This window comes from Scophthalmus maximus, chromosome 1 (assembly GCF_022379125.1).
Source record: "Scophthalmus maximus strain ysfricsl-2021 chromosome 1, ASM2237912v1, whole genome shotgun sequence".
NCBI lineage: Eukaryota > Metazoa > Chordata > Actinopteri > Pleuronectiformes > Scophthalmidae > Scophthalmus > Scophthalmus maximus.
The window spans coordinates 13,885,001-13,911,467 of record NC_061515.1 but is presented as its reverse complement, the minus strand read 5'-3'; the positions used below and the strand labels follow the sequence as shown (position 1 = coordinate 13,911,467).

The following is a 26,467-nucleotide window of genomic DNA, read 5'->3' as shown; positions in this document are numbered from 1 at the left end:
GCAAGCGCAGGAGGGAGAGAGAAAAGGAGAGAGCACAGGAGAGCAAGAAAAAGAAGCTAAAGAGAACGAGAGAGTCGCAGGAGGAAGAGGGAGAATGCACGGTGTCTGGGTAACACTTCCACGCTTGTATCCAGGGCCTTTGTGAATACACCATGGGATGCATCGGCTCCAGGACACTGAGTAAGCCCCGCTTCTCTTCCTTTCGCTCATTGCGGGCTAGAGTGGGGGGTGGGTTAGGGTGGTGGGGTGAGGAGGAGGAGGAGGAGGACGAGGGTCCTGCAGGAGCGAGGGTTTGTGTAGAGATTGGGACATGCTGTGTGTGTGTGTGTGTGTGTGTGTGTGTGTGTGTGTGCACTAGCGGTTGGCATCTCTTTCATTGCAGTGTATAAGCAGGCTGTGAATGTATGGTTCCAGAGGCTGTGTACAGTATACAGGCAAGATGTCAGATGTGTTAAAATGTGCTACTGAGTGTGTGGTTGCATCCCCCACCTCCCTACTCCCCTCCCTCCTCCCATCCCTTGATTTATGATGTTGTTTGGCAGAATGTATATGTGTGTGAGTAGGAGGTGGAGAGGGATGGAGAGGAGGCAGAGGGAGAAGCAGGAGCAAATGCCGTGATGGTGCTTATTTATAGGGTGGCATGGCTTGGAGGAAGAGACGAAAAGGAGAAAGGGATAATGCCATTTTCAGGGGTGGTTACACAGTTTATTATTTGCATGAATAATAGGGATAGGGCAAGATCAAGCAGCAGAGCAAGAATTTTGATGCAGGCAGGAAGGGAGGAGGGGATACGGCGATGGAGAGATGGCAGAGGGAGGGGCAAATACGTGCATGCGAGGGTGTGTGGGTTGGACGGGAGTTTGCAGGTGAGGACCCTCCTGGATAAACCCATAGATGACATGTTAAGTAAAACAAATCAAGGACTGCTGCTTAGCTGGGAGGGACTGTGAGTGGAGGAGTTGTATGAATAATCATTTGAGGTAATCAATTATTTGCATAAATAGGTTTCAAATATGTTCCAGTGTACATTCAGGTCCTGCATGTCTTAGTATGTTGCATGAATCATGCACAAGGTATAAATAAACACAGTCTTCCTTGGGTGTCAAATATTGATGAGCCACTTAGCACATCAGGCACTTAAACATATTTATGGCTAAACATCGGCCTGAACACATCGTCAGTGTCACGCTGAAGGAAAAATAACCTTTACAGGGGTCACGGACGCCACAAACAGGTTACAGGCAGGATCTCAAGTCGGCTTGTGCAAGTGCCCCCCTCAATGTAAATTCTTGATGAATAGGATTTTAAAAATATCTGGAATGTGGAAGTGTAGGAGAAAGAGTACTACGTGACACAGTTCGGAAGGCAGGTGTGAGCTGAATGCAGCAGAGGCAGCCCAGACTCATTGCAGAGCAGGAAAGGGGGCCGGGATCCTTCTGTCAACACTTGGGTCAAGACGGGAGACACCGACACATCCGGCAACTCCAGCTGCTGGAAATAATGTGATTGAAGTAGAAGCAAAGGCATTGGACACGTGCCACATTAATCTAATTGTGAGCCGACTGAATACTGATGCTCATGTTTTTACGCAAGTGATCAAATGCTTATGAATCGACTAAGCAACTCCACTAAGTTACATTTTCTAATAAGTGATGAAGAGCTGTGATAAAGGTGAACATGCAAAAGTACACATATAAAGTACACAGTATGCTGTCAGTCCCATGCATGTTGGACAGATTGTAGATCTCTTTGATAGAATATATATTTATATTTAAAAAAATAAATAATTTTGCAATTCTATCCCAAGCTGTGTGCATGTATGCAATCTAACGGGAATGTGAAAACAAACAGTACTTGTGCCCGGGTCTGTGATCCTCTTGGAGGCCATGAGAGTCAGCAGCGGCACCGCCGGTGTAGAGGCGTGGTTGTGTTTATCCTGGGTGAGAATGGCTTTAGTGTGTGCTATTGATCTGCCTTCTCGACTGCAGTCCACACTGCCAAGCAACACTGCCAAGAGATCAACAGGAGGAGCGGCAGGCAGCAGCACTGTCTCTGCACGGGAGTAGCCCCTGATGTATCTGTCTGCCCTCTGGTAACACTATCTCCTCCAGCTCCATCATATCTGGGAGTGTGCTCTGATATCCATTTGTACCCGCACACTACTAAAGTATATTATCTATCTGTAATATGTCTGTAGTACAGTGGCAGGCTGACAAACCACATGGTGTCCTTTAGGAAACTGTAGTTCACTGTAGTGTTTTGAAAGTCGTTGGTAATATGACACTGAAGAACTATAGTGGAATCTTTTTTGTAGTAGCAACATTTGTAGATACCTTTATTATCCTCTGTGGGGACAAGGCATCCCCATCATTCTTAACTTTGACATCACTCGCTATTAGAGGTCTGCTGGTTTAGTTTTCATTTAGACATAAATCTCTTCAACATCAAATGTTCTGCCCCCCCCCCAAAAAAAAAGAAAAACAGGATCATGATGTGAAATCACACAGTTGGAAAATGAGGGCTGATGTGTTAGTTCACTTTTACCTTCAGCAGTGCAGAAAACATTTTGCAGAGTTTAAAACTATTTGTTTGTTTTTTGCCAAGAAGAGATCAAATCTACCAATAATTGATTGGAAATGAATTATTCTTTCCTGCAGTAGGGACAGTGTCCATATTGGTTATTTTGGACTATGTTTTAAACTGACAGCTGAGAAAAAATATTGACCTGAACATGTGGTTTAACCCCTCACTACCTCCTTCAGTGCACGGGTCAGGTGAAGACAGACGTTGATTGATGTACAGAAGAAGAGAGGTCTGCATCCATCACCCTCACAGCGAGCGTAGGCCTTGAGATGCAGTCGGTGGGAGGAGCACACAATGATGGCACAGAATATCTTTTCTGTGTGAATCACAGTGTCAGTTTGTACATAATATATGCGCGCTTCATGGAGAGCAAAGCCCTACAGCGGCTGGAAAACAGTGTTAGTCATACTGTTACGATATTGATTACATTTCTAGATGCAGAGTTGATAATGTCATTACCCATAAATGTGCTGAAAGCTTTACATCAGGAGGATTTTTCTGTATCCAACAGGCTGCACTGGACCTGTGAGTGCTGCAAACATTAATCATGGTATAATTTAGGGCAATCGTGCACAATGTGGATACATATGCAGTGGTTTCGGTGGCATCAGGGAAATTCTTGAAAAGAATTTGGGAAATTATTACTACTCGCACCTGTTTGTGCAGTCACCCCTTCACACTTTTAAGTCATCCAAGTTAGCTTTGCTCAGATTGTTGCTGACACACAATGTGCTTCGGTGGGCAGCATTAGCTAAATCAAGATTAAGACTTTTGGTTCTGGCAATGTTTTTGTACTGCTGATTACATAATTGATTTTTGAGAAATTACAAAAAAAGGAAAGGACTTTCGTAGAAAACTAATTGGCATCAAAGTTTTGGTAAAGTATTGGTATTATAGAGAGATTTTAAACAATACTGATCCCTTAGGTCTGTGTTTTTATATTTGTACCTTTAATGACATGTGTTTATGCGTCCTACTGTGAAAGACCTCCAGTTTACCTCTCGTATTATCAATCTCTTGCTGCTAAATTTATGTGCATATAGGCCAATGTGTGCACCACTACTGCATTAGAGAGGGATTCGCTGCCATTTAATAAAAAACAAAAAACAAAAAAACAACCTCACTGCACCATCCCTTAGCACACATTCAGTCAACAACTGATACCATCTCTGGGATTTGCCAGTTTGCTCTCTGCCTGTAAACTGGCAAATCTGGCAGTGGGAGGTGGAGGCTGATTGATTGGCTCCTGTCCAGCTTGGAAAAGCCTTTTGCACATGAACACATTCAAGGTGAATGCCTCTGTGATGTAGTGCCTCGGAGACATGGTGGGACCTGATGACCCTTACCTGCGTGATGGTGTTAGGGCAATGGTCGCATATGCTCACGCATCCAAGGACTCCGATGTAGCATTACTTTGTAGCATAGCACATGTTCATGCGTGTGAGTGTGCCATCTTCTGTAATGGGAGCCCTTATGGTTAACCTGGCCCTGGAAGCCAGGTGAAAGCCTGGATCATTATAGGCAGGGGACAGATTAACAGGTTTATGGTGGTGTATGTGTTCGTGGGCTTGTGCTTGTCATTTTCAGCCTGTATGAGTGTGTGGCAGATCAGAAATAAGAGGCCTGTGTGTGGGCACATGATGGCAGTCATTTCTGTAAACAGTAAACAGTGTGACTCAGCCACAGAGTGAGTTATGAAATTGAAACATAATGCTGTGAAAGAGAGAACTTCATCTCTACAATTTGATATGTGTGTGTGTGTGTGTGTGTGTGTGTGTGTGCGTGTGCGTGTGCGTGTGTGATTGAATGTCAGTGTGAGAGTGTGAATTTATGGACATTTGTGGATGTAGTAGTGTGCGACCAGCACTGATTGCCTCAGTGTTAGCTGCAGCTACTAACCACTGTGCTGATAAAGAAAAAGGCCTTGTTCTTAAAGAGAGGAAGTCTCCTTCCAATATCAAATTGCAAGTAAATCAAGATTTCCTGCATACAGAGTGCAATCTGCTGCACACTTAACTGGTTGATTTCCTCCGCCTCTGCACGTCCTCTTCACCTTGTCTAAACAGAATGGAAGGATAACAGGATAACTGCAATTTTCCATCTCAGGTCCAACATTCATTATACATTTAGCAGGCCATTAGGATGTTTGGGACTGATCAGGTTCATGATGTTGAGCTGCAGCAGCCTGTGCTATGGTACATGCTGTAATTGTTAAGTTCCCTCGGTCTGACGATGACAGTTTATCCTATTTACTTTGTATCAGTGATGAAACCCTGCACAGGACGGCTGCCACATTCATGCCGACACAGATTAATGAGACGTGTCAGGCCTGTAGATGACAGGGGGCACGCAGATTGGGAAAGCCATTTCACCAAGTTAATGGCAGTAACTCATGCTGTGCTCGAGCGTCTCAGTGGATGTATATCAGAGCCCCTGCATGTGTGTCGACTACACTCTGAGAGACACTTCACTCCATTTCCTCGACCAAACTCTCCCAACCATCTGGGCTCAGGTCCTCAGCTGTGTTCTTGCTGAACTCTGGAGCTCAGTCACCCAGCATCTGCTAGTGTCCCTGTTAGAATGCTGCTATCCAAGCCGGTACCCCATCGTGGCAACCAGCCTCACTGCAGCTGTCACAGTAAACAAGCACCAGGACCCCTGGTTCCTCGCCTTTACTGCTGCAGGGCAACGGGAGTAAAAAGGACAGATGACGCTCAAATGCCTCCCACTTCAGCGGGAGCCGTCAAGCCAATACAGTCAGAGCTGGACTTGACAGTGCAGTCGCTGCAGATCTTCGGTTGTTCGTTACGCACGGCTGCGCTGCTCCCTCTTTTTTTTTTCCTCCTCCATCTCCATCTCCCCGCCCCTCCTCCTCCTCCTCCTCCTTGCTCCTTCTCCTCGACTGAGCTAGGCCTGGTTCTCCTGTGACCGCAGGGGGGTATCCAGCACGGTAACTGTGTGTGTGCGAGGGAGGAAGGAGAGCACCAGAGGGAGAAAAGCTTGCTCGGAGCTCCGGTCGTGGGCTCTGTTGTTGCCGTTTCCTCCAGGGGGGATCCTGGCTGCCTTCTCAGGAGCAGAATTATGCATTTGCTTACTGTGCTGCTGCTCAAGAGCATCACCTACCTGAGTGCAAAAAATACTGAGTGTGCCATCGCTTGAGAAACCACTGCGATGCCGGCTAATGACGACTGACTCATCAACCATGGTGATGTTCTGAGCAACAGCTCTGACTAATCACAGCATGATATAGACATCCAAACCCTTGTGGCTCACTCCATAGCACATGGTTTGATGTAATCTCATGTGAGGCTCGCAGACAGTAGATAACATGCATACAGCTACAAAGGTGCACACTCTGTTGTTCACGTTTCTGGTGCATGGCTGTGTTAAGGCTGGAGGGCATCCAAGTGTTAGTTTGTGCTGCTGCAGTCCTGACAACTCTTGAGCCATATTATGACTCATGTGGGGGGAGAGTGACTGCTAATCTACTAATTGGCCAAAATGAGGCAGAGGAGTGGCGAAGTGGAGAGACTGAGAATGTAAAAGAGAAACAGAGGGAGGGAGAGAGAGAGCGTGGCATTGTGTGTCCCCATGCATCATATTATGTGTCGCTGCAGGCCCGATGTATGTGGGTGTGCGTATATACAGTATGTCCATGTATAGTTTGTGTATGCAGGGCAGATTTTCAACCCAGATGAGGAAGAAATCTGGGACACTCGCTCCCGCCCAGGCAGAAAATGAAATGTCTCTCTTTCTAACTGATATCAGCCAATAAGTAACCATCTCACATCGCACTCCACAGTGCCAAGAATCAAACACGCACGACTAATCCTTCCGTGGTCACACAGAGTTCATTTCTAAAAGTAAAACTGGTGCTTGTGTAGAAATATGTCCATCCTGGAACCAAACAAATGACAAACCTGTAATGCAGAGTAGAGTCTGTACCTCTACAGTGGGGGAGTCTCCTTTTTCTGGGGTCCTTTTTTTCATGGAACTTCTTGTTCACACTCACACAGATTCTCACTTGCAGTTGAGCAGGGAGCAAAGTCAACCGCTGTACTGCTAGTGCCCTTAAACACTTTTAAAGCTCTTAAATGAAAAAATGTAATAAAGATACACTGACTTTAAGACCCAAGTTAAAAAAAAATCTTTCATCTTTTGCCAAACCCCTCTTAGCTTTTCTTGTAAATGTAGATGTCTTCAAGCTTCATGCCCCCATTTGTAAAACATGTTTTGTGTTCAAAATTTTTACAGTAATATCAGGTTAAAGTCACTCCTCCAGAGCTTACAGAGGACATCATACATCTGTTTTTCCAGGCTGTGCACTGTTTCCTGTGACTTAAAATTGACTTTGACACATAAAATCAGTGGAGTGTCCCCGTAGGTAGATTTACCCTGGCAATGTACAACCAAGTAGCTATTTATACATACAGTAACCCTATGTACCTTCCTTGGTAATGTCCAGAGGTATGTAGTAAAATGCAGGGAATGCTAACTACAGAAGAAATGAGAAAGTGGGTTGATTGAAACTAGGTCAAACTATACAAGGAATAAAATGCTCAATCAGCACAAATGCAAAAGCAAGATGGCCATGATTTGTAGTTGGCACACCCTTCCCTGCACGCGTGAAGAGGGTCAATTTCTGTAAAGGAGTCTGTCCCCTGTCTCCTGCCCTCGCAGTGATCTGATGTGACTGGATGGATTTCAGTGGGAAGGGTAATATCTGAGAGGCCAACAGAGACCGAGTCAAGCTGATGTTTCTGAATCACTGGGTCAGTGGGTCAAAGGCATCACTGGACGTCCAGAGAGACAACAACTCTGTGTTTCTCAGAGCTTCTGAGGAATCGCTCTTGATTGCCAAATGCAGCTGTGAAAACGTGATTGGCTCAGCAACACGCACACACACACGCGCACACACACACACACACACACACACACACACACATATGCACAGACACAGTGCTGACACAGTAGTGAGCCCCTCAGAGACTTGCACGCACACAGCACAGACCCTCTGATACAGAGAGCAGGCACCTGGAGACTGAAGCTGTGTTTAACCTCCATTACCAGTACAGTCGATCTAATTAAACCAATGTTTTAATTAGGATTTGGACTGCCAGGAAAGAGGTGGGATAATAACATTCATTTATCCAACAGAGAGCGTGTGTTTCAGATGATTGGATGAACGCTTTTGTGTGTGATCATCCACTTAGTTTCAATAGTGCATTATTAAGCACTGTGCAGGTGCCATTTACCTTTAGTTCAATAAGCCGAGCAAGACTAGATTAGATGCCGTCAATGCAGATGACGTAAACTCATAGAAGGGAAGTTCTGGAGTTAAGGCAGTGGTGGTGGTGGTGCAAAAGCCTGCAAATCTTTAATGAAAATTCTCAGTTTCTCAATTCTCCTGGAGGCCATGGAGAGGTAGTGAGTTGTGAGATAGTGAGATGGAGGCGATTGTGCAAGAAGCTTATTATCTATTGTTGTGTTTTATTGTTTAGCAACATATAGAAGTTGTGTGAGACAACATCAGTCATTTCAACAATAAAAAAACGAAATTACTTGTTTACGTTCATGTGACAAAGGACGCTGAGCGGCCTTAGTAAGTACGATGGGAGCAAAAGAGGCAGTCAGGTGGCTCAGGTGATCAGGGGTTAGTTATTTTTCACATGTTTATCTTTGGCATCTCCTGTCACCACAGGGGCAATTTTTTCAGGGAACGCTCCTATGGCTTGTACCAGAGGGCAGGGACAGATGACATATACGGACTTACCGAAAATAGTTGGTGTGTAAGACAGAATGACAGAATTTTTTATAAGATTTAAAAAAAATTGTAATAACTTGACTTGACTGAATTGTGACCAGAAAGATATGTAGTCAGATTTGGTGATGATCATGGAAACAGCAGCCAACAAATGTTTCGCAAGCTGTTGAAGTAATCTCCCCTCGGTTTCATTGTTGCTTTATTAATTGTTTCCTTTTGTTCATCTCGTGTTGAAAAAATTACAAAAAATTGTATTATTGCCAAAATGGACAATACATTGAGTAATTATCTTTGCTGTCCTTATAGTATTCAAAATTCACACAGGAATAAAGACTAAACTTAGGCTAAAATCGCTTCCTTTTTTTGTCACCAAATGGAGGTAAATACAAAGAATAAACTAATATTTCTTCTCTCATCTCTCTCTCTGTTTGTGTCTCTTCACCTTCCTTCTCCCGGCTCTCAGCGGCAGATGGCGTGCCAGTCCAGAAGGATGGGGAGCAGGTAAGTCTTCAGCGATCCCTCTGGCTCACCACGCTTGTTGACTTCCTTTGACAGTGGACTGTTGCCACGCCACCTGAGGAACCAACATGGCTGCTGAGTGAAAAGCAGTTTCACAGGCAGTTTCACATGAATAGCTACTACTTTTAGAAATAAGTGGCCCAGCTATAGCTCTGACTCAAGGTGCTTATAGTATAGTAGACCAGTAAAAGAGCACAGATCATGTCAGTGTCAGTTGCTTAGCTTCCACCACATTGCCCCGCCCATGGGGGTAGGGAGTAGCTGGTGTGGTTGGCTCATTGCCGTCGCTATTACGTCTGTTGCTGATGCTGATGTCAACCTGACAGTCACTGATTGGTTCAAAGAAAAACAGCAGGACCTCGCTCTCCTCTCCTCCCCTGATCCCTTGACACAGGAGAGGAAACCATTTTGGACTAAAATGTTGAGAACTCTACTTTTTCAACTAAATGCACTGTGGACTGATTCTATAATTTATTTATGCACCATGCCCCAGAATGCCCTTCGGAGAACAACACACACACACACACATACACACACGCACGCGCGCGCACACACACACACATACACACGCGCGCACACACACACACACAGGAAAGGCTGCTCGAGGGGGCCCAGCTCGACCACTCAAGTGTGTTGAAGTTCTCTTCACACCCACATGGGAGAGGAAGAAAGTGAGTGAGAGAGATGAGTGCAGAGAGGGAGGAGGCGGGAGCAAAGAATAGAAATTCAAGAGTGAAGAAAAGAACGGGAAGAGGCTGATATCGATTAGCATGAGTTATCTGGATACATGCTGCATGTAGCTGATGGAGACAGTGAACACTGCCCTGGTTGTCTCTCTTCCTCGTCAGGTCATTCGGCATTGAACTAGCTGCTCTCCCCATGTTGCAGTCTGTTGACTAGAGGTGGAATGGTGTAAAGTACAATTCATTTAATGCTCCTATGAAAAACTCTTACTTTTTACTGCATTTATTTTGCAACTTCAGTTACTTCACTTACTCTGCAGATTAAGAATGAATGTACAAAAATGTGGACACAGGCGCCTCGGTGGCAGATTTTAAACTAATTTCAGTAAAGCAGCTTAAGAGAAAATTTTGTATAAAAAAAGTGGGGGGCAGGTGTTATTTTTCCCCGTTATGCTAATTTGCCAATGTTATTTTTGTTGAGCCTCGACTGTCTGTTCATATCAGCTGGAAGGTGAAAACATATCAGCAGAGCCACTAACCCACCAATGTCCCCTGTCTCGTTAGTGTCAGTCCAGCTGATAGAGAGAAGTGGTGGCAGAGGCTGCTGCTTATCGGCCTTGTCCCCAGCATCTGCCTTCACGCTCACACACACACACACACACACACACACACGCTCACACACGCTCACACACGCACACACACGCTCACACACGCACACACACACTCACACACACACACACACACACACACACACACACACACACACACACACTCCTCTTCCTCCTGTTAGCCTCAGAGCCTTGTCTGCCTGCAGCATCTGACATCTCTCTCTCTCTCTCTCTCACACACACACACACTCTCTCACACACACACACACTCTCACATTCACACACTCACATATACACACACAAACAAACACATGCACACGCGCGCACACACACACACACACATATTACAGCACATCTAATCAGAGTGGAGAGTCAGTCATCTGTAGCATATTCACTCTGCTATACATAAATAAGCAAATATATAAACTGATCCCTGTTTAATCCCCTCCCTTCTCCGTGTCATTCTGGTCCTTGACTCTTACTTTTCCTCGTTCCCGGAAAATCTCTACGTTTGTCTCTTCTTTTTTCCTCTTTATTTCTTTATCTTCCTCTGCATGTTCAACGTGAACCCCCCCCCCCCCCCCCCCCCCGTCTTTGTCTACTCCCATGGCCCCCGCCATGCATGTCAATGTTTTCTGTCCTGTCACTCTCTTACTCTTCCCCCATCCTTCTGTCCTCCTATTTCTCTTCCTCAGCATGGACGTTCAGAATTTTCATGGGAAGGAATCAATGTAAGTGTTGTGACACCATTCCTTCATCTACTACTTTTCTTTCTCTCTCTTTGTTTCTCTCACCTGATTTGATTTAACTCACCCTTTAACAGCTCTCCCCCATGACCTCCCTCCACCTTGGCTTTACAGTTGATCTCTTTCGGTTTTATGGTAGTGGTGCACGGTAGTGAGCACAATCAGAATCACTTGTTGTTACAGAGTGTAAAAAGTAGACTGTAAGTTGGAATCAGGATCTGGTTAATGTAGATTTTCTCTTTTGTATTAACCCAACATCTCCATCACTTCTCCTCTCCACTCACCCCTCTCTGACACACACCGTCTCGATGTCTTTGTGTGCCCTGTCGCACCTGCCATACTATCCTTTCCTCCACGCCCCCCCCCCCTCCATTCCTTTCTCCTCTCTCCCCCTAGCTGTCTATGGAAGACACCACGTCAATCCTCCCGAGGCTCAAGAGGAACTCAACTGCCTATGGCATCGGGGCACTGGCTAAGTCTTCTCTGTCAGGTGTGTCAGGTGTGTGTCTGTGCTGTAACTGGTAAACCGACCCCATGCTGGCTCCGTCCTCAGTGGGAGCTGGAGTCAGCATGGTACCCGAAACGGGTTCCCCTGTCACTTCCTCTCCACACTGCGATAACACTCGTCAATGGGTCCTCGTGGGTCATTGACAGGACTAACTCAACATGAAAAACCCAGCACACACGACACACCCACACTGTGCATCATCATGCAGCTTGTTGCTCTAAGAAAAGGTGAGTAGTAGGTGGGAAGTGTAGTTAAGTGGTTGTGGAATTGTGGTGTCCTGAACAATTCCTAGTATTGATGTTTTGAACTTCGTAAAGTGCTGTGTTGAACAGAGTCAAGTACAGTGCAGTGGAGTGCTTTCTTTTAGTGCAGTGTCTTTGGTTTAATCCAATTGTTTTGTGCAGTGCAGTTGATCAGAGTGCAGTGAAATGTGTTGCAGTACAGTGCAAAGGAAGTGCAGCTGCTGCGCTGTGTGGTGTGGTACTGATTTGTCCCATAATTTTACTCCAGTAATTTATTCATAAATCTCATCCCCCATACGCCACCATCAGAGAGAATCAAACAACCAGGGATTTACAGTTTGTGCCTTCGTATATGTCCAAAAATGGAGCACAGCCATCTTGCAGACGTCAGCTGGTATTTGCTTGGTGGCAGGAAATTAATTCTTTCTTGGAAAAAATAGTACCAGTGATTGCATGAGTCAAGTTCTCAGACAGATGGCGAGGGAGAAAGAGGAGATCTCTTTTTGGCCTTACCCAGCGCAGTTTAGCAGAGCTGTTAAAGCTATCATGTCAACAAGGCAACCTCTCATTACACATGCCACACAGTCACCTCAACCCAATTAACCCACTCCATCCCATGATGCACCTTTGTCAAACAGGACACATCCATTGCCTCATCTCCCCCATGCAGTGTGTACAAATGATGGCTAAGTCTCATTAAACGCGTGAATGTCATCGCCACAACCTTTGTCATTAAGCAATTCTCGTAATCCATGTTCATACAGAGTCTGATTCAAATACAGGATTCGACTGATATTACAAAAAAAGTGTTATCTTTATTTGAGGCTGCCAATAGATAACATTTTATGCTAATGTTCAAGATATTAAATATAAATAAGTAAATGAATAAACTGACCTTTCAACCAAAAATTCACAAATTGGGAGACATTGTCATTTAAAAAAAGAAAGAAATATTGCTAGTAACACTAATATAATCACATGATCCTATTCAGGTCAAGCATTATGGCGATTAGTAATAATACAATAACAATGCGATGAAATGACCTGCATCAGGATGACAACATTGCCAAGCCAGTTTATCAGTCCAATCCTACTGGACATCCATGTTTTCATTGGCCATCACAGCTCCCATGACCAAAAAGTACTATACACTTGATAATAACATATCTATCTCAATTCTGTCCCTCCCTTTTCTTTCTCTCCGGCCATCCTCTATCTACACCACTTCATCTCAAAATATCAAACCTATGACTTCAATCTGTTCTCCTTGTCCCCTCCAAATTCTTTTGTCCTCAACATCGACCTCTAATCTTTCCCCTCATGTACCCCGATCCTGCCCATTTCCATACGTTCCATTCTCCCATGTCTTTCTGTACTACCAGGGGTGTCCCGCACCATGAAGGAAAGAGTGACAAAGCCCACAGCCTTGGCTCAGGGTCGTGTCGCTCACATGATCGAATGGCAAAACTGGAGCATGCAGACAGTGGGCCCAGGTTGCGTCCCTGCGCCCCGCATTACCACCCAGGAGCGGGAAAAGGAGCGGCGGCTGGAAAATGATGCTTACAGTGACCTCAGCGATGGAGAGAAGGAGGCCCGTTTCACTGCAGGTTCGTAAACACACACTTAAAAACACAGGGAGACGGGAGGTCAGGCCCTCCACAGAGCCTGTTAACGGTCATCAGCAGAATTATGTGCTCATCACCTCACGTTTCGGGATTTGTGCCAGTTGTTCAGCCAATCAGACATAATGCAGGTTCTCACAATGACCCTGACTCGTCCTTTGAATCCTCACCTCAGGTATCCTGCAGCAATTTGCAATCTCAGAGGCAACACTTATGGCCTGGTCGTCAATGGATGGAGAGAGCCCGCGGTCGGGATCAAACCAGGGCAGTGTGGCTCATCTGAGCGAGGTCAACCAGGAGAGCATCACCAGTCGAGGTACAGGACCACAAACATGGCTGCAACCTCAAATTAAAGGAGCTTGTGTTGCAGAATCTAATAATCATTTGCAAACTGGTAATGGTGTTGTAGTTTTGAATTTAAAAATAAATTTAAAACATGCTATAAAGAAACATATACAGCAGTGGTGGAAGAAATATTAAGATCTTTTAATTTCGCAATTGTAGCAATAATTTTGAACTGTTGATTGAAAAGTCTTGCATTCAGAAATTTAATTCAAGGCAACATACACTCATTGTATTTTTAAAAATGTATGTGTCAAAACCCTTGTCAGTGTTAATATAGAATTGAGTGATTATTACTAATGAAAAACTGACAGTACATGAATTTATGTTGTAGCTGGTTTAAAGTAAAACTTTTTTAAAACACTTTTAGGTAGTCAAATCTAAAACATCTTCACAATTAAATTATAATACCTTCCTTTGAAAGAAGTGGAATAGAAGTATAAAGTAGTAAAGTTGAGTGTAGTAATTGTACGTAGTTACTTTGGACTCCTGGCTTAAAGACAAGTTTATAGGTAATGACATAATAAAATCGTGTATATGTTATGAAGTCATAATATGGCCAAGCTTTGAAACTGCTGTAGTAAATGTTAGTGTTTGTGTCGGTGCAGAAAAGCATGTGTCATGTTGCTTAGTAATGAGACAACAAACCGTTTCATTTCATCTCTCCAGGCTGGAGAGTTCCCTCATTATTAATTTCACATTATCCTACATGGACTTTTGGAAGGTAAACCCACTCACTGCATCTGTTTACAGTAGAGTGACTTTCCAACATTTTTGGTCCACGATTATTCTCCATGCAAACTTTTTCTAATCATGGGATTAGAGGTGCAGACAGTTATAATGAGTTCTTTGTTGCTGTTAAGATACAGTTCCTTAAGGGTACGACACTTCATTAGTGAATTTGCATCAAATTATCTCATAATTTCTTAATAAATAAACTTTCACATGGTGAGAATGTGTGGCGGTGTTTACTCTTGGGCCCAATCTATAGCCATCTCTTGTGAGAAAGATAAACTGCAGAAAATCAAAGCTGCAGCTGCATCATACAGTTTGACACAAGTGATTTATAAACAATGCAAGGAATGCCAGAGAGTTTCTGTCATCACACTTATACAAATATAAAGACGTTTCTGTTTGTCAGACTTAACTAGTCTGCCCTGCTTAAAATCATTCTGTACGATAACCACAACCAAATTTAATTAAATGTAGGACTTACTCTTTAAACCTCAAACATGAAGCTAAAATGTCTGGTCATTTGAGAATGCAAAATGTGGATGTTTTATTCAACCAACAATGATATCAAAGTCCCGAATTAAACCAAACAGCATCCACATAATATCAGGATTTCTCTATTTTTATATTTCTTGTTATTATATCAAAATTATTTCATCAATAGTGCAAACTTGATCAAAACTCCCCTGTTATGACTTCCCCGTTTCTCATCACTTCAAGCAGTCTGAAGAGTAATAATAACAGCTGCTGCATTTTTCATTTCCTCCAGATCAGATATTGCACCACTCGTCAGCGGAGGTGTGGCCTCACACGTACGTCTCCCAGGGCCACTACTGCCTCTCTTCCTCTGATGCCTGGGAGCCCATCAACAACGACCCCTCCGTCATGGCGTCTCCCCCTGCTGGCTCCTATGTTATGGGAACCGAAGGGTACGACGGGCAGGCGGCAGCTCACTTCCTGTCGCAGCAGCAGCAGCAGCAGCAGCTCACCCTCCAGCAGCAGAGTCAACTACAGCAGCTGCAGCAGATCCAACAGATCCAGCACTACCAGCAGCAGCAGCTCCTGCAGTATCAGCAACAACAGGTGATTGGATGAGAGCCCCCATGTTCCACGTTTGCGACTGAATGCGAGGGTTCCGCCACAGTGTGATGCCACTGTATATGTAGTTGAGATTAAGTGTCTAAGCCACTCCTATAATGACTAAACATTTGAGCACTGGAAAAAGTCACTGAGGATTTCAAATTTTTCAGAGCGGAGACAGATTCTATCAAGATAATGTCTGCGTCTGCTGAGTACAAACCTATTTATTTGGAACAGTTCACATGGTCCCCTGAGTCTTCAGATATCTCTGTAACTCCTGGATTCATTAAACATTTTCAAATCCACAAGATAAACTTAGTCACACTCTGCTTTGAAAAAATGTTTGAAACTCTTTCTTATGGCTTCCTGAGACTTTTTGTATAAGCAGTTTTTCACAAGAACTGTCAAAGGGAAAGAGGGAACGTGTGTTTAAACATTAATCTTCCACTTAATTAAACTCGACTCGCTGTCTCAGAGTATGTGCTTTAGTCACATTCCGGAAAAAAAGCAGTTAAATTAAAATGATAAGCTTTAATCTCATCTTTACTGTAAAGGAAAAAGAGCTGCTAAACTGCTCCTGTGCTCAAAGAAAGCACATGTGATCACAGCACCGTTAACAAGTGCTACACCATAAACTGCATATACTTGCTGAGGGTCTTTCTTAATTGTTTTCTTGGCTGGACATCACCGAACCGTGTCTTGTTTCGACAAAAGCTTGACAATGTGTCACCTCTGACATGGAAGTGTGTCATGGCTCCGTCTTCTCTCCCTCACCTTTCACTCTCTCTGATCACGGACTCATCCCTCTGTTCCTAGTCTCTGGAGCATCGGCTTCACAGCGCCAACCACTCTTTGCAAGCGACGCCCAACAGCACCATCCACAGTCTGGTCCATCATGTTCACCCTCCATTGGTTGATCTGTGGAACACGGGGCAGATGGAGGCCTATCAGGTGGAGGCCGGGGGCTACATGGGTGTGTCGGCGGTGGTGGAACCGAGCCTGTGCGTCCCCTCTGTGGAAGACATGGGAACAGAACACTCCCCACTGCTGGAGCAGCAGGAGGAGGTCAAGGTGAGTTGAACATGGAGTCTGATTACATAAAATGACATCCTCAGTGATTAATATTTGATCTGTGAAGTGCTGAGGAAACACTGCAGAAGACCATTCTGATGGATTTATACCATTTACCACAAATTTGTCATTTAATTTCATCATACACTAATTATTTCATTATTTCTAATGATTGATTTCCATTGATTTTCCTCAAGACATGGGTTGGTTAAGTTCATACCAGGGTGATAAGAACTACTGTTGAGATTATAAGGTCATCACCTCCTCAAATGTGAGGATTTGCAGCTTTTCTTTGATTTATATCATCGTAAATCTTTTGGGGTTTGGGCAGCTGGCTGGACAAAACTAATAAATTGATGCCGCTACTTTGCACTTTGAGATATTGGGCATTTACACACACAATTAATCTAAGAAAACACTACATTAATCAATTCTGTTTAGGGCTGCAAGTAACGATTATTTTCATTGTCGATTAATCTGTTGATTCATTTTTCGATTAATCGATTAGTTGTTTGGTTCATAAAATGTCGATCATGTTTCCCAAAACCCCAAGATGATGATTTTTTGTCCACACAGCAAAGATATTTAGTTTACTTTCATAGAGGAGCAAAGAAACCAGAAAATATTCATATTTAAGAAGCTGAAATCAGAGAATTTTGACTCCTGCCCCCCCCATAAAAACCACTTGAACCGATTAATTGATTATCAAAAGAGTTATTGATTAATTTAGTAATTGATTACTAATTGATTAACTGTTGCAGTTCAAATTCTGTTTGTTGCAGCAGTAGAAAAACATTAACTTGCAGCAAATACTGAGCTTTACCTTTTGAATAAAGTGGTGTTATTGTCACATAATAACTTTTTAAAAGGAGATTTTGGCCAGTTTCCACCAATTCAGCTTGTGAAAACTGTACGGAGTTTTGCAAATTAAAAAAAAAATAAAACCTTAGATTAACCTTGAGGCTCAAACAATTTCACCAGAAGCCCATGTTAGAGAAGACGGGGCATTTGAATACACAGGTGATCTAATAAAAGTTGCATTATGGGAAACCAATTCCAGTGTTTTTGGAGCTTGAAATCAGGATATTTCGACATCTGCAGCTTTGATTGTGACCAAATTTTTTAAAATCTGTTTTGTGTAAATCCCTCAGTTTTATATAAACATACTTCTATCTTGCTTGACCTTCGAAACAGTAGTTTGACAAGAAAATATTTATCATGGTCCGATAACTCAGCTTTAACATGTCACTTGTGCTGCAAAGCTCTGGTGAAAAACGGTTTCTGTGACCTGAGTTGACTAAACCTGCTACGTGTTTGGCTCCATCTGTCCTGACCAGGAGGAGGAGGTGACACTGTGCATGGAGCCAGAGTCAGCCACGCTGACTCCGCCCAGGCAGCAAGGGGATGCCTCTGGAGGCAGTAGTCCAGGGCAACCACCGTCAGAGCCAATCACAGAGCGGAAGGCCTCCGACGTCACCTCGGTCTTCATTCAGACGCTGGAGGAGAAAGAAGAGGACGAGGAGGGGCCTGCCGCTTCCATGGCAACCAACTGAGTTCCTGGCTGTCAAGAGACTCCTTATTACAAACTGACCATGGAGTCAGCAAGGAATGAGCGTAATAATACAACATATATCTATTAATCTGTTCCTTTTCAGGTATCACAAACACAACTTTTTGGTTGCGAGATGGATTCTTTAAAACGACGAGTAGCAGATTTGGAAGTGGACTCTCAATGAGACATGAGCTGATGCAACAAAGGACACCTATTTCTTTGTAAGCCTTACATCCCAAAGGTAAAAGAAGAGAGTAGTGACGGTGGAGAAACTGAAAAGGAGGAGGAGGAGGAGAAGGAGGAGGAGGAGGAGGAGGAGGAGCAACAACAGACAGAGACATTCCCATCAAGGAAATGACACCACGCCGATGTGAAGCGGAGGGGAATGGAAAACATGCATGCTTTTTATGAAGACAAGCAACTTGACCCTGTCATCATCTTATAACGATAATGAAAAATCCAGCATCGTAAAACATTATAATAATAAGAATAATTTTGTAATAAAGAAAAGAAAAAGACAACAAGAAAAACCCATGTATAAGTGTATGATAAGATATCATAGTTTTCCTATGGGAGAACTCCTCTGTTTACAGCTGTTACTCAACATACAGTATTAGACAGTGTGTAACCAAATTAATTTCCCGGTTGCATCAGACACACACACACACACACAGTGTACCTTTTCACATCGATTTCACATATGATTAACGTAGACTCCGAAAAACGTCAGCATTTCAGTGAAATGCAGTTTAACCCTCTGAAATAAATTCCTCTATGATATTGTGGCACCCGGATGCCTGCGGCACAACCCAGGGACAGGCCTGTCCTGCTGACTGCACACACACTAAACACTGCACAGAAAAGGATTGTACTGTACGATAGTGTGCTTCCTACTCTGTCTCTCCGTATGCATGTTTCTTCAGAATACTATGGGGTACCTGTACTATACAGCACTGTATAGACTTTGCACTGAACCGTAGTATCCCAGGCGGGGCCACAGTGGACCTGCGGTGGGCACGAGCGGAGAAATAAAGACAGGAGCTGCATAAGCGAATCTCTTTTGCACTGATGCAATCCCACAGATCAGTGGTTGCCTTTGGACTGTTGACATTACCCAGTTCCCACACTGAAAGCTTTCAGCACCACCGACAACCAAAACCGAGCCACTTAACAACACAGATCCTCAGCTGCTTTTTTTCCACAGTGCGAGAAAAATTGAGGATGATAACCGCTGTTGTGAATGTACTGGGAGACCGACGGAAGTACACAAGGTTTGTTTTTGATGTGTCCTCGCCATCCACATGGGAGGGAATCGGACGCGTTGTTAGGAAACAAAGATAAACAAGGGAGTCTTTCACGTGTGTGTTGAAAATCGATTCACAGCTGGCTCACCTAGACCACACACACACACACACGCACATGCACACACGCACACACACACACACACACACACACACACACACACACACACACACACACACACACACACACACACACACACACACACACACACACACACACACACACACACACACACACACATTTACAATGCGTGCATTGCCAGGTCACTTTTGGGGACATTACTTTGACTTGCATTCATTTCCTGGAGACTTATCTTAATCTTAACCATAACCACAACTTACTCACCTCTTTTTTTGTTGTTGTTTAAACTCAGCTTCTTGTCCCCAACTAGACGAGACGTCCCCAATGAACTGTCTCAAAAAATGGTCTCCAAAGGTAGCCTACTACAGAGACACACACACACACACACACACACACACACACACACACACACACACACACACACACACACACACACACAAATATCTAAATTGTAACCAGCAATAGACAGGCAGAACACTGGTTTCCCAACAGACCAGTGTCAGCTTGTCATATAGATGTAAATAGTCTTGAGTATATAGAAGGCGCCTCTCGCTCACAGTCGCAACTGTTCTAGTACAGTATGATTTCTTTATTTTTTTACACCTCTCGGTCCCACTTTATTCGGGGACTGCTAGGCCTGATTTATTGATTTCTTTTTCTTGTGTGCACCACTACACAAAGACAAATGAAACGCGGGAATGTTTGTGTTGTAAACAGAGCGATCACTCAAACGGGAAAGTGTTTCACCCGGGGAATCCATCAGCGGGGCAAACAAAGTACAGCAGTAGGTCTGAGAGCTGCCCAATCTGCCAATCAGGGAACAGAACAGGAGGCCGGGGCTGAACACTAGAGCCGAACAGATCGGTGTCTTCCTGCTCGTCGTGATTACTGTGAAGCAGCTGCCTGGAGTGTGAAAGGGATTATGATGATGTTTGAGGAGGCATGTTTTCGTTTACTTTAGTGTGTTCCTTTCTGCCGCCTGAGGGGGAGTGGGTGTTTTCTAGGGGAGGGGAGCGAAACGGAGAACAGAGAACAAAGTGGACTTTCTGTGCATGTCTCACTCACGAACTTTACAACAACACACAACCACTGTTTTCATCTGTTGTCCCTGTTGGGGAGCACCTTCTCCTCTCACTTTGATGATTGTGTGAGAAACTTTTAAGATGTAAAAAAAATATATATAAGTATATGGTTTATTGACTTGAATGAACTTTATTTATTGAGTGCTTCTTTATGCAAAGTTTGGGACAATGTTTATTTTTCTACTAACTTGCTGAAATCCCCTCCAGTATAAGTTAGAATAGGTGTCATGGTTGTGAAGCAGTTCTTGTTGCGATGTCGTTTTGAGCACTTTACACACAGAAAAACGCCTTGGTAAGAGAAAACAGATGGATTGTTTGGCAGCTCTCAATGATAACAAATCTATCATTATTTCACTTCACTTTTTGAATTCTGGTTTCGATCAAAAACAACTTACGAGGGCTCAAAACTGCAGACAGGATGTCTTCACACAATGGCACATATTCATTTATTTATTGAACAATTACTTGGTGGGGAGGAATAATGTGACAGCTTGTACATAGTCTATAATTTCACGTGGGTACCAACCCTTCTGGGAGCAGTATCTTTTTCTTTATGTGTCTTGGTTTTGAAGACATAAAGTTGTGAAAAGACAATTGCTGCATATATTCTTTGACGGAAACAACTGTAAAGCTTATTTGGGCTCGACGTTTTTGCAAAAAAACAAACAACAACAAGATATTGTTTCACAAAGAAATATGCATGGACTCGATCAAACCAGAAAAGACTGCTTCAGTTTGGGTTATTTTAGTTCTTTTTCTTTCTTTTTTCTTTTGTTTATCAAAATCTCAAAGAATGGATAAACTAATGACGAGAAGACAAATAACTTTCTTTTGATGTTAAGGTTTGCTGATCACGTCTTTGTTAACCGACTGGTCTGCAGTTGCGTTCCTCTTTTTGTATAATTCTACTGCCATCTTCCAAGGGTTACAGTAACTTGTCTGCAGGCATGACGCTCAAAATCAGCTTCTGGTCCTCCGCCTTTCTCCTCGTCTCGCTCTTTCTATCTCTTTGTATCTGTTCTGTATATTTGTGTCTGTCTGTATGTCTGTCTGTCCGTGTACAGTAAGTTGTCTGCTGTCTTATTGGAAGAATCACTGCCTACAAAAAACAATAATATTATTAACTGACGTTTTCACAACCAAAGGGGATTTGAAGCAATCAGACATGTAACAGATATAATTTGGAAGTGTGTTGCAAAAAAAAATTAACCGCTGTATAAAATGCTGTATGAAATTGGATGGCTTCTGTAAAATTCTGTGTGAAATTGGGTTTATTTGTTTGGAACGAGGCAGTGTGGCTGGTGAGACCAGTGTTCTCTCCAAACACTCACACCTATGCATGCTTGTCGGACGGCTGTCACAGGATGGTTCTTCCATGTGGTTCCCCGCCTCTCCTCTCCTCTGTCAACAATTCAATTTCTTCCCGTCTCTCTTCCTTTCCCTTCTTTCTCCTGCACGACAAAACCTCCTACGCCCCCACCAGCTCTCCTTTACCCGTCTCCTCCTCTTTTCCTCCGGTGGAGAAAGAGCAAATAAACAAATCGACAAACGGCTTCTCTTGTGCATGTGAGTGGACATCTTTTTCACAGAGTGTAAATAATTAACATTCTCACACATTTCACCCCTTTTTCTCTAGAGCCTTAACATAATAATAACACGTCTTTCCACATTCCACAACAGGATTATTTTATGCCAGGAGAACGTTGATGACGAATTCTCACAGACAGGCTTCCGGGGAACTAGATGCTTCAGAGCCTGAAACTAAATCAGAGCCTGAAACACACTGCTGACCTTCACAAGACAAAAATGTTCATAGTTTTATCATCTGAATGCTGGAGCGCTGTCGCCACTGTTACATGGTAGTATTACATGGACGTTACTGGCATATCTTTCAGTTGGTCAACTGCTTTGATGCAGACTGAAATATCTCCTGAAATGTGGTCAAGATATTATCTCGTCCCCCCATGGTGAACTTTGGTGATCTCCTGATATAGCGCCACCATCAGGTCAGAAATGTAATGAGTTGTTTATGAGCAGAAAGCAGTGAGTGCACTGTGTACACACACACAGGATTTTACAACTCTAGGAACTCTTCAGACCGTCAGCTATCGTATGTTTTTCGTCGATTGTCCACGACGATGATTTACTGGTTGGCGTGGTGACCGTTGTGACCCATGGCTAAAATCCGTTTGAATGCGGATCCTGTTTAATGATAATTATAAATCTTAGCATGCTCACATGCAAAACAATAAACTCGGCAACCATTAAGCCTGCTAAACATCAGCACTGATGTCCGGGTTAGCAGCTATTCTTCTAATCGTCTTTATTGTTGTTAATATTTAAAATAAACTAGTGGACAAATCTAATATTTATTATCTTTAAAAATAACAGTGACTTGAATATTTACCATACAGCAAATATATGATAAATGTTAAAGTTATAATTTAAAATTAACTTCAATCAATAAACTTTAAATGCATGATCTTTTTGAGATCTAGGTCAAATTAATTAAGTTTTCATCGATATATCATTACGTTATCATACAATTCATTGCTGTCAGTTAATCTTTCTCAAAGGTAGTTAATGAAATTACCAGACATCAGTACATTTGACGGACTTACACAATCAACATTTCCTAGATATGGATGGACATTGACCGATAGTGACATGTAGGACTGGACAGGTTTGTCCATCTGCAGTTCAAAAGACACAGGAAGGCACCTGAGAGTGAAAAAAAAGTGAGATTATTGTAAGAATAGAAAAATATCCCGTTCTACAAGTGTCAGGAGCTTTGTGCGCACCAGCTCGCCCGGCTCGCTAAGAGCTGAATGTCCGTGAGGACTGCAGGTTGGCCCGACTCCTCCACCCAGACAGCAGCGCTGTCTCTGGGGAAAAGTAGTGAAATCAGAAGAAAGTAAAAGTCTTTTCTTTAAACCCAGACCTCCTAAATGGGCTCATCTGACTCCTCGCTCTCTCTCGCCTCCTGCAGGGAGGATAGTGTAAGGACAGGGCTGGTGGGTGACACAGAGGAAGCAGTGGGTGAAGTTGAGGAAGGAGAGGAGATAGAAGGGGACGCCGGCTCCTGAGGAGTTCCTTCAACTCCCCCCGTGGCTGTGAAGCTGCCGCTGGTGCTCCCCGTGCTGCTGGGGGAGGAGGGAGCAGAGTCACACGAGGCGGCTACTCCGGAAGATGACGCTTTCCCTCGGGAGTCCTCCTGTGGCTCTGTCCTCACTAGCTCCCCCTCGTGTCTGCTCCCCTCCCCCCACAGGTCTCTGTCTCGAGTGGGGGAGGAAGGGTCGGATGATGGAGGCTGGTGCTTCTTGGCTTTCCTGCTGGCGTCCCTGAAGCTGGCGAATGGGGGACGGAGTCTCACCCCGCTCCGAGTTGAGCCCTCTATGGCCTTCTGTAACTGTTAGACGAGAGGCAGACATTGAAATATCTACAGGGGCATACCACGAAGCACAGAAACGCATTGAAGCGACAATGTAGGATTACTGAAGTGAACGTTGAGGGAGTTGAGTTGTGAGAACGGTGCAGAATGAATCAGAGCATAAAGCATGATGCATCCTGTGACAGAACAACGGCCCGCAATGTGCGATCCTCGCAGCTCGCTGTCATGCTGCATTAGAGGATGACACCAGGAGAGGAGACGAAAAACATGCAGATAAAAAAACCCAACAATAAATAGAAAACCATTACCTCTTTCAATGCCACGACACCCACCAGCTTTCCAATACTGGTGACATAGGCGTGACTGAGGCCCAGCAGAGAGAACAGAGTGTGGGTCTGAGTAACGACAGAGAGAAGGACATAATCTCGTCAGCGTTAAACGTATTGCGCACTGACAGTATTGTGCCTGCATGGCTGCACCGCTCCTCATAAACAATTTCTCTGCAAGTAAAAGAAGAAATACATGGCGTGGCTGCATAGCATGAGTCACAGCATTCAATTCAAGAGTCAAGGCCTTGTGTATGAACAGAGAACAAGCTGCAGTGAGCTGCACAATAAAAGTGTTCTGTTACTAAATAACATGAAAGAGAACTCAAGTGATTTGATGTTCCACTTCCATAAGCTGGGGACGAATGAGACGTACAATTTTAAAGGTCCTATATCATACAGGGTGAAATTTCAATGTCTGTTTTTGATTATAAAGCAGGTTTAGGTGCTAAAGAAATACTGTACCAAAGCTCTCAATCCACAGAGAAATAAACAGCCCGAGTCCAGAAACTGCCTTAAAACAAGCTGCCAGCACTTCCGTACCTTTGTGATGTCACGACAACAGTCACGACCCTCAACCTTGCCCCCAGCACGACCCTCCCATTCTCACAGTGTTTACATGAAATCAGGATCTCTATTAATATTGTTTTGTTTAGCTTTGACTCTTTTTAATGCTCTTTTTTTCGATCCCCTGTCCAATCACCAGAGGGTCGAAGGACCATCGCCATTTGCATTTTTTAGCAAGATGACCATGGTGATCCATTTAAATTAAGAAGAAAACTGCATTCATTTATTTTTATACAGGGCCCAAGTGTAGATCATAGTGCACTCTCCAAAATACCAAACTATCTTCTTTTTTGTTCTGTAGCCTGGAAATATGAAACTGCGATTGAGTATGGCTAATCAGTGTCTGTTCACGTGATGAAGCGTCACCCAGGTGCTGCTGTGGTCACCTTGTGCAGAGACGTTCTTTCCACCAGCTGAAACGGGGAGGGGTCTATACGTATCTGCTCCATGTCGACTGGCTTGTCCAGCTCTGCCTCTTCCCAAGCTTTGATCTGCATCAGCCAATCACAAGAAAATGAAAAAAAGACTCAGAGTGTGCAGAGTTTAGAGTTATTGATTTGATTGTCTCCGTCTTGTTTGTTGTGCGGATGCTGAATCAATAGTGTACAGTACCTCCTCTGGTGACATGGTGTCAGTCAGTGCAGGGGGCGCTGTGTCCTGAGGAAAGAGGGGGAAAGACAGACAGACGGATGGATGGACAGTCAGTCGGCTTAAACAGCCATACAGATGATGAGAAGACGCCCCCTGGTGGTTTTTATTGCTCTGCAAAATCACGTCAGCTCATTTATGTTTGTTATGCATGTGATGCTCCGCCTTTTTACATTAGCAAGGATGGCACAGGAGGCCTTGTTGGACCCGTGTCCCTGTCTGAGCCGTCACTGCCAGCTCTACAACAGATCACTGAGGCACTGCTCCTTCGAGCATTTGGGGTCATAGTGATGAATGTGTGAGGTCGAGCTGAGCACCGCACCTGAGTTTCAGTCTGGCCCGATGAAGACGTGGAGGAGAAGAGTCTCTGAAGGGCCCCCCTGACAGACGGCAGCTTGCGCTTGTCTGAGGACATGGTATTGCAACACATGTAAGAGGAGAGAGCCAGTGACATTTGATGGGTGAACTTGTCTATATGTGCAGCAGGAGTGCCGTGTTACCTGAGCCTGTGTGGTTGGTGGAGGCCTCCTGAGGTCTGGGGGATGGGAAGGGCCCATTGCATTCCTCCTGAACCGGAGCAGTCTGTGGGCACAGTGACTGTATAAGGAATTTTCGAAACAAATAAACTTTTCACAACGTGCATTTGTGAAGCCATGAATGTTTTTTACACCTTGTCTGCACTCTCCTCTCCGCCCTCCTCATCAACGAAGGTGAAGGACTCCCAGCTCACTTTGGAGCCCTGGCCCGGTGAACTCTGACCTCTTTCAAATGCTCGCCTCTCCGGCGAGAGCCACCAGTCGAAGACGGCCTGAAGCTCTGTTCTCTCGATGGAGCCCAGGAGAATCATGGATTCTGCAGAGGGAATTGTTAGACCAATAATTAGACATTCAATGTGCTTTTCTAGTGAGGCTTTTCTGTTTGATATGAAGCTATAGGGCCAGCAGGGGGTTAGCTTAGTTTTACATAAAGCCTGGTCTTGTCCAATGGTAACACATCTGCCAACTAGCCCCTTACACCA

General features: G+C 44.0%; 2 protein-coding genes across 4 annotated transcripts in view; one reads left to right on the top strand and one right to left on the bottom strand.

Moving 5' to 3' along the window:
• On the top strand, positions 1-22,070 carry fam131bb (family with sequence similarity 131 member Bb). Of its 3 annotated transcripts, none has more exons than XM_035642188.2 (9): positions 1-180; positions 8,811-8,848; positions 10,853-10,888; positions 11,300-11,393; positions 13,036-13,260; positions 13,451-13,591; positions 15,119-15,432; positions 16,246-16,500; positions 17,838-22,070. In XM_035642188.2, exons 1-9 carry the CDS (start codon positions 153-155, stop codon positions 18,051-18,053), a joined length of 1,347 nt encoding a protein of 448 aa, XP_035498081.1. In that variant the 5' UTR covers positions 1-152; the 3' UTR covers positions 18,054-22,070. The 3 variants fall into 3 exon arrangements, with proteins under 3 accessions (XP_035498081.1, XP_035498071.1, XP_035498089.1); XM_035642178.2 differs by having other exon boundaries at positions 2-180; positions 11,300-11,402; XM_035642196.2 differs by lacking the exon at positions 10,853-10,888 and having other exon boundaries at positions 2-180; positions 11,300-11,402.
• clcn1b (chloride channel, voltage-sensitive 1b) overlaps positions 21,771-26,467 on the bottom strand; it is a 26,517-nt gene continuing 21,820 nt past the window's right edge. The window contains exons 17-23 of the mRNA XM_035641205.2: positions 26,120-26,301; positions 25,950-26,031; positions 25,772-25,854; positions 25,414-25,458; positions 25,188-25,292; positions 24,217-24,303; positions 21,771-23,926 (exon numbers count right to left, since the gene is read on the bottom strand). Of these exons, the coding sequence (XP_035497098.2) occupies positions 23,462-23,926; positions 24,217-24,303; positions 25,188-25,292; positions 25,414-25,458; positions 25,772-25,854; positions 25,950-26,031; positions 26,120-26,301 (1,049 nt within the window). The 3' untranslated portion in view covers positions 21,771-23,461. The remainder of the gene's footprint in view (positions 23,927-24,216; positions 24,304-25,187; positions 25,293-25,413; positions 25,459-25,771; positions 25,855-25,949; positions 26,032-26,119; positions 26,302-26,467) is intronic.

Bases quoted from the DNA above. Each gene is read 5' to 3' on its own strand.
- fam131bb (XM_035642178.2), top strand. From the start codon at position 153: ATGGGATGCATCGGCTCCAGGACACTGA. The intron at 11,403-13,035 runs GTGTGTGTCTGT...CTGTACTACCAG, and splicing joins TTCTCTGTCAGGTGTGTCAG to GGGTGTCCCGCACCATGAAG. The intron at 16,501-17,837 runs GTGAGTTGAACA...TGTCCTGACCAG, and splicing joins AGCAGCAGGAGGAGGTCAAG to GAGGAGGAGGTGACACTGTG.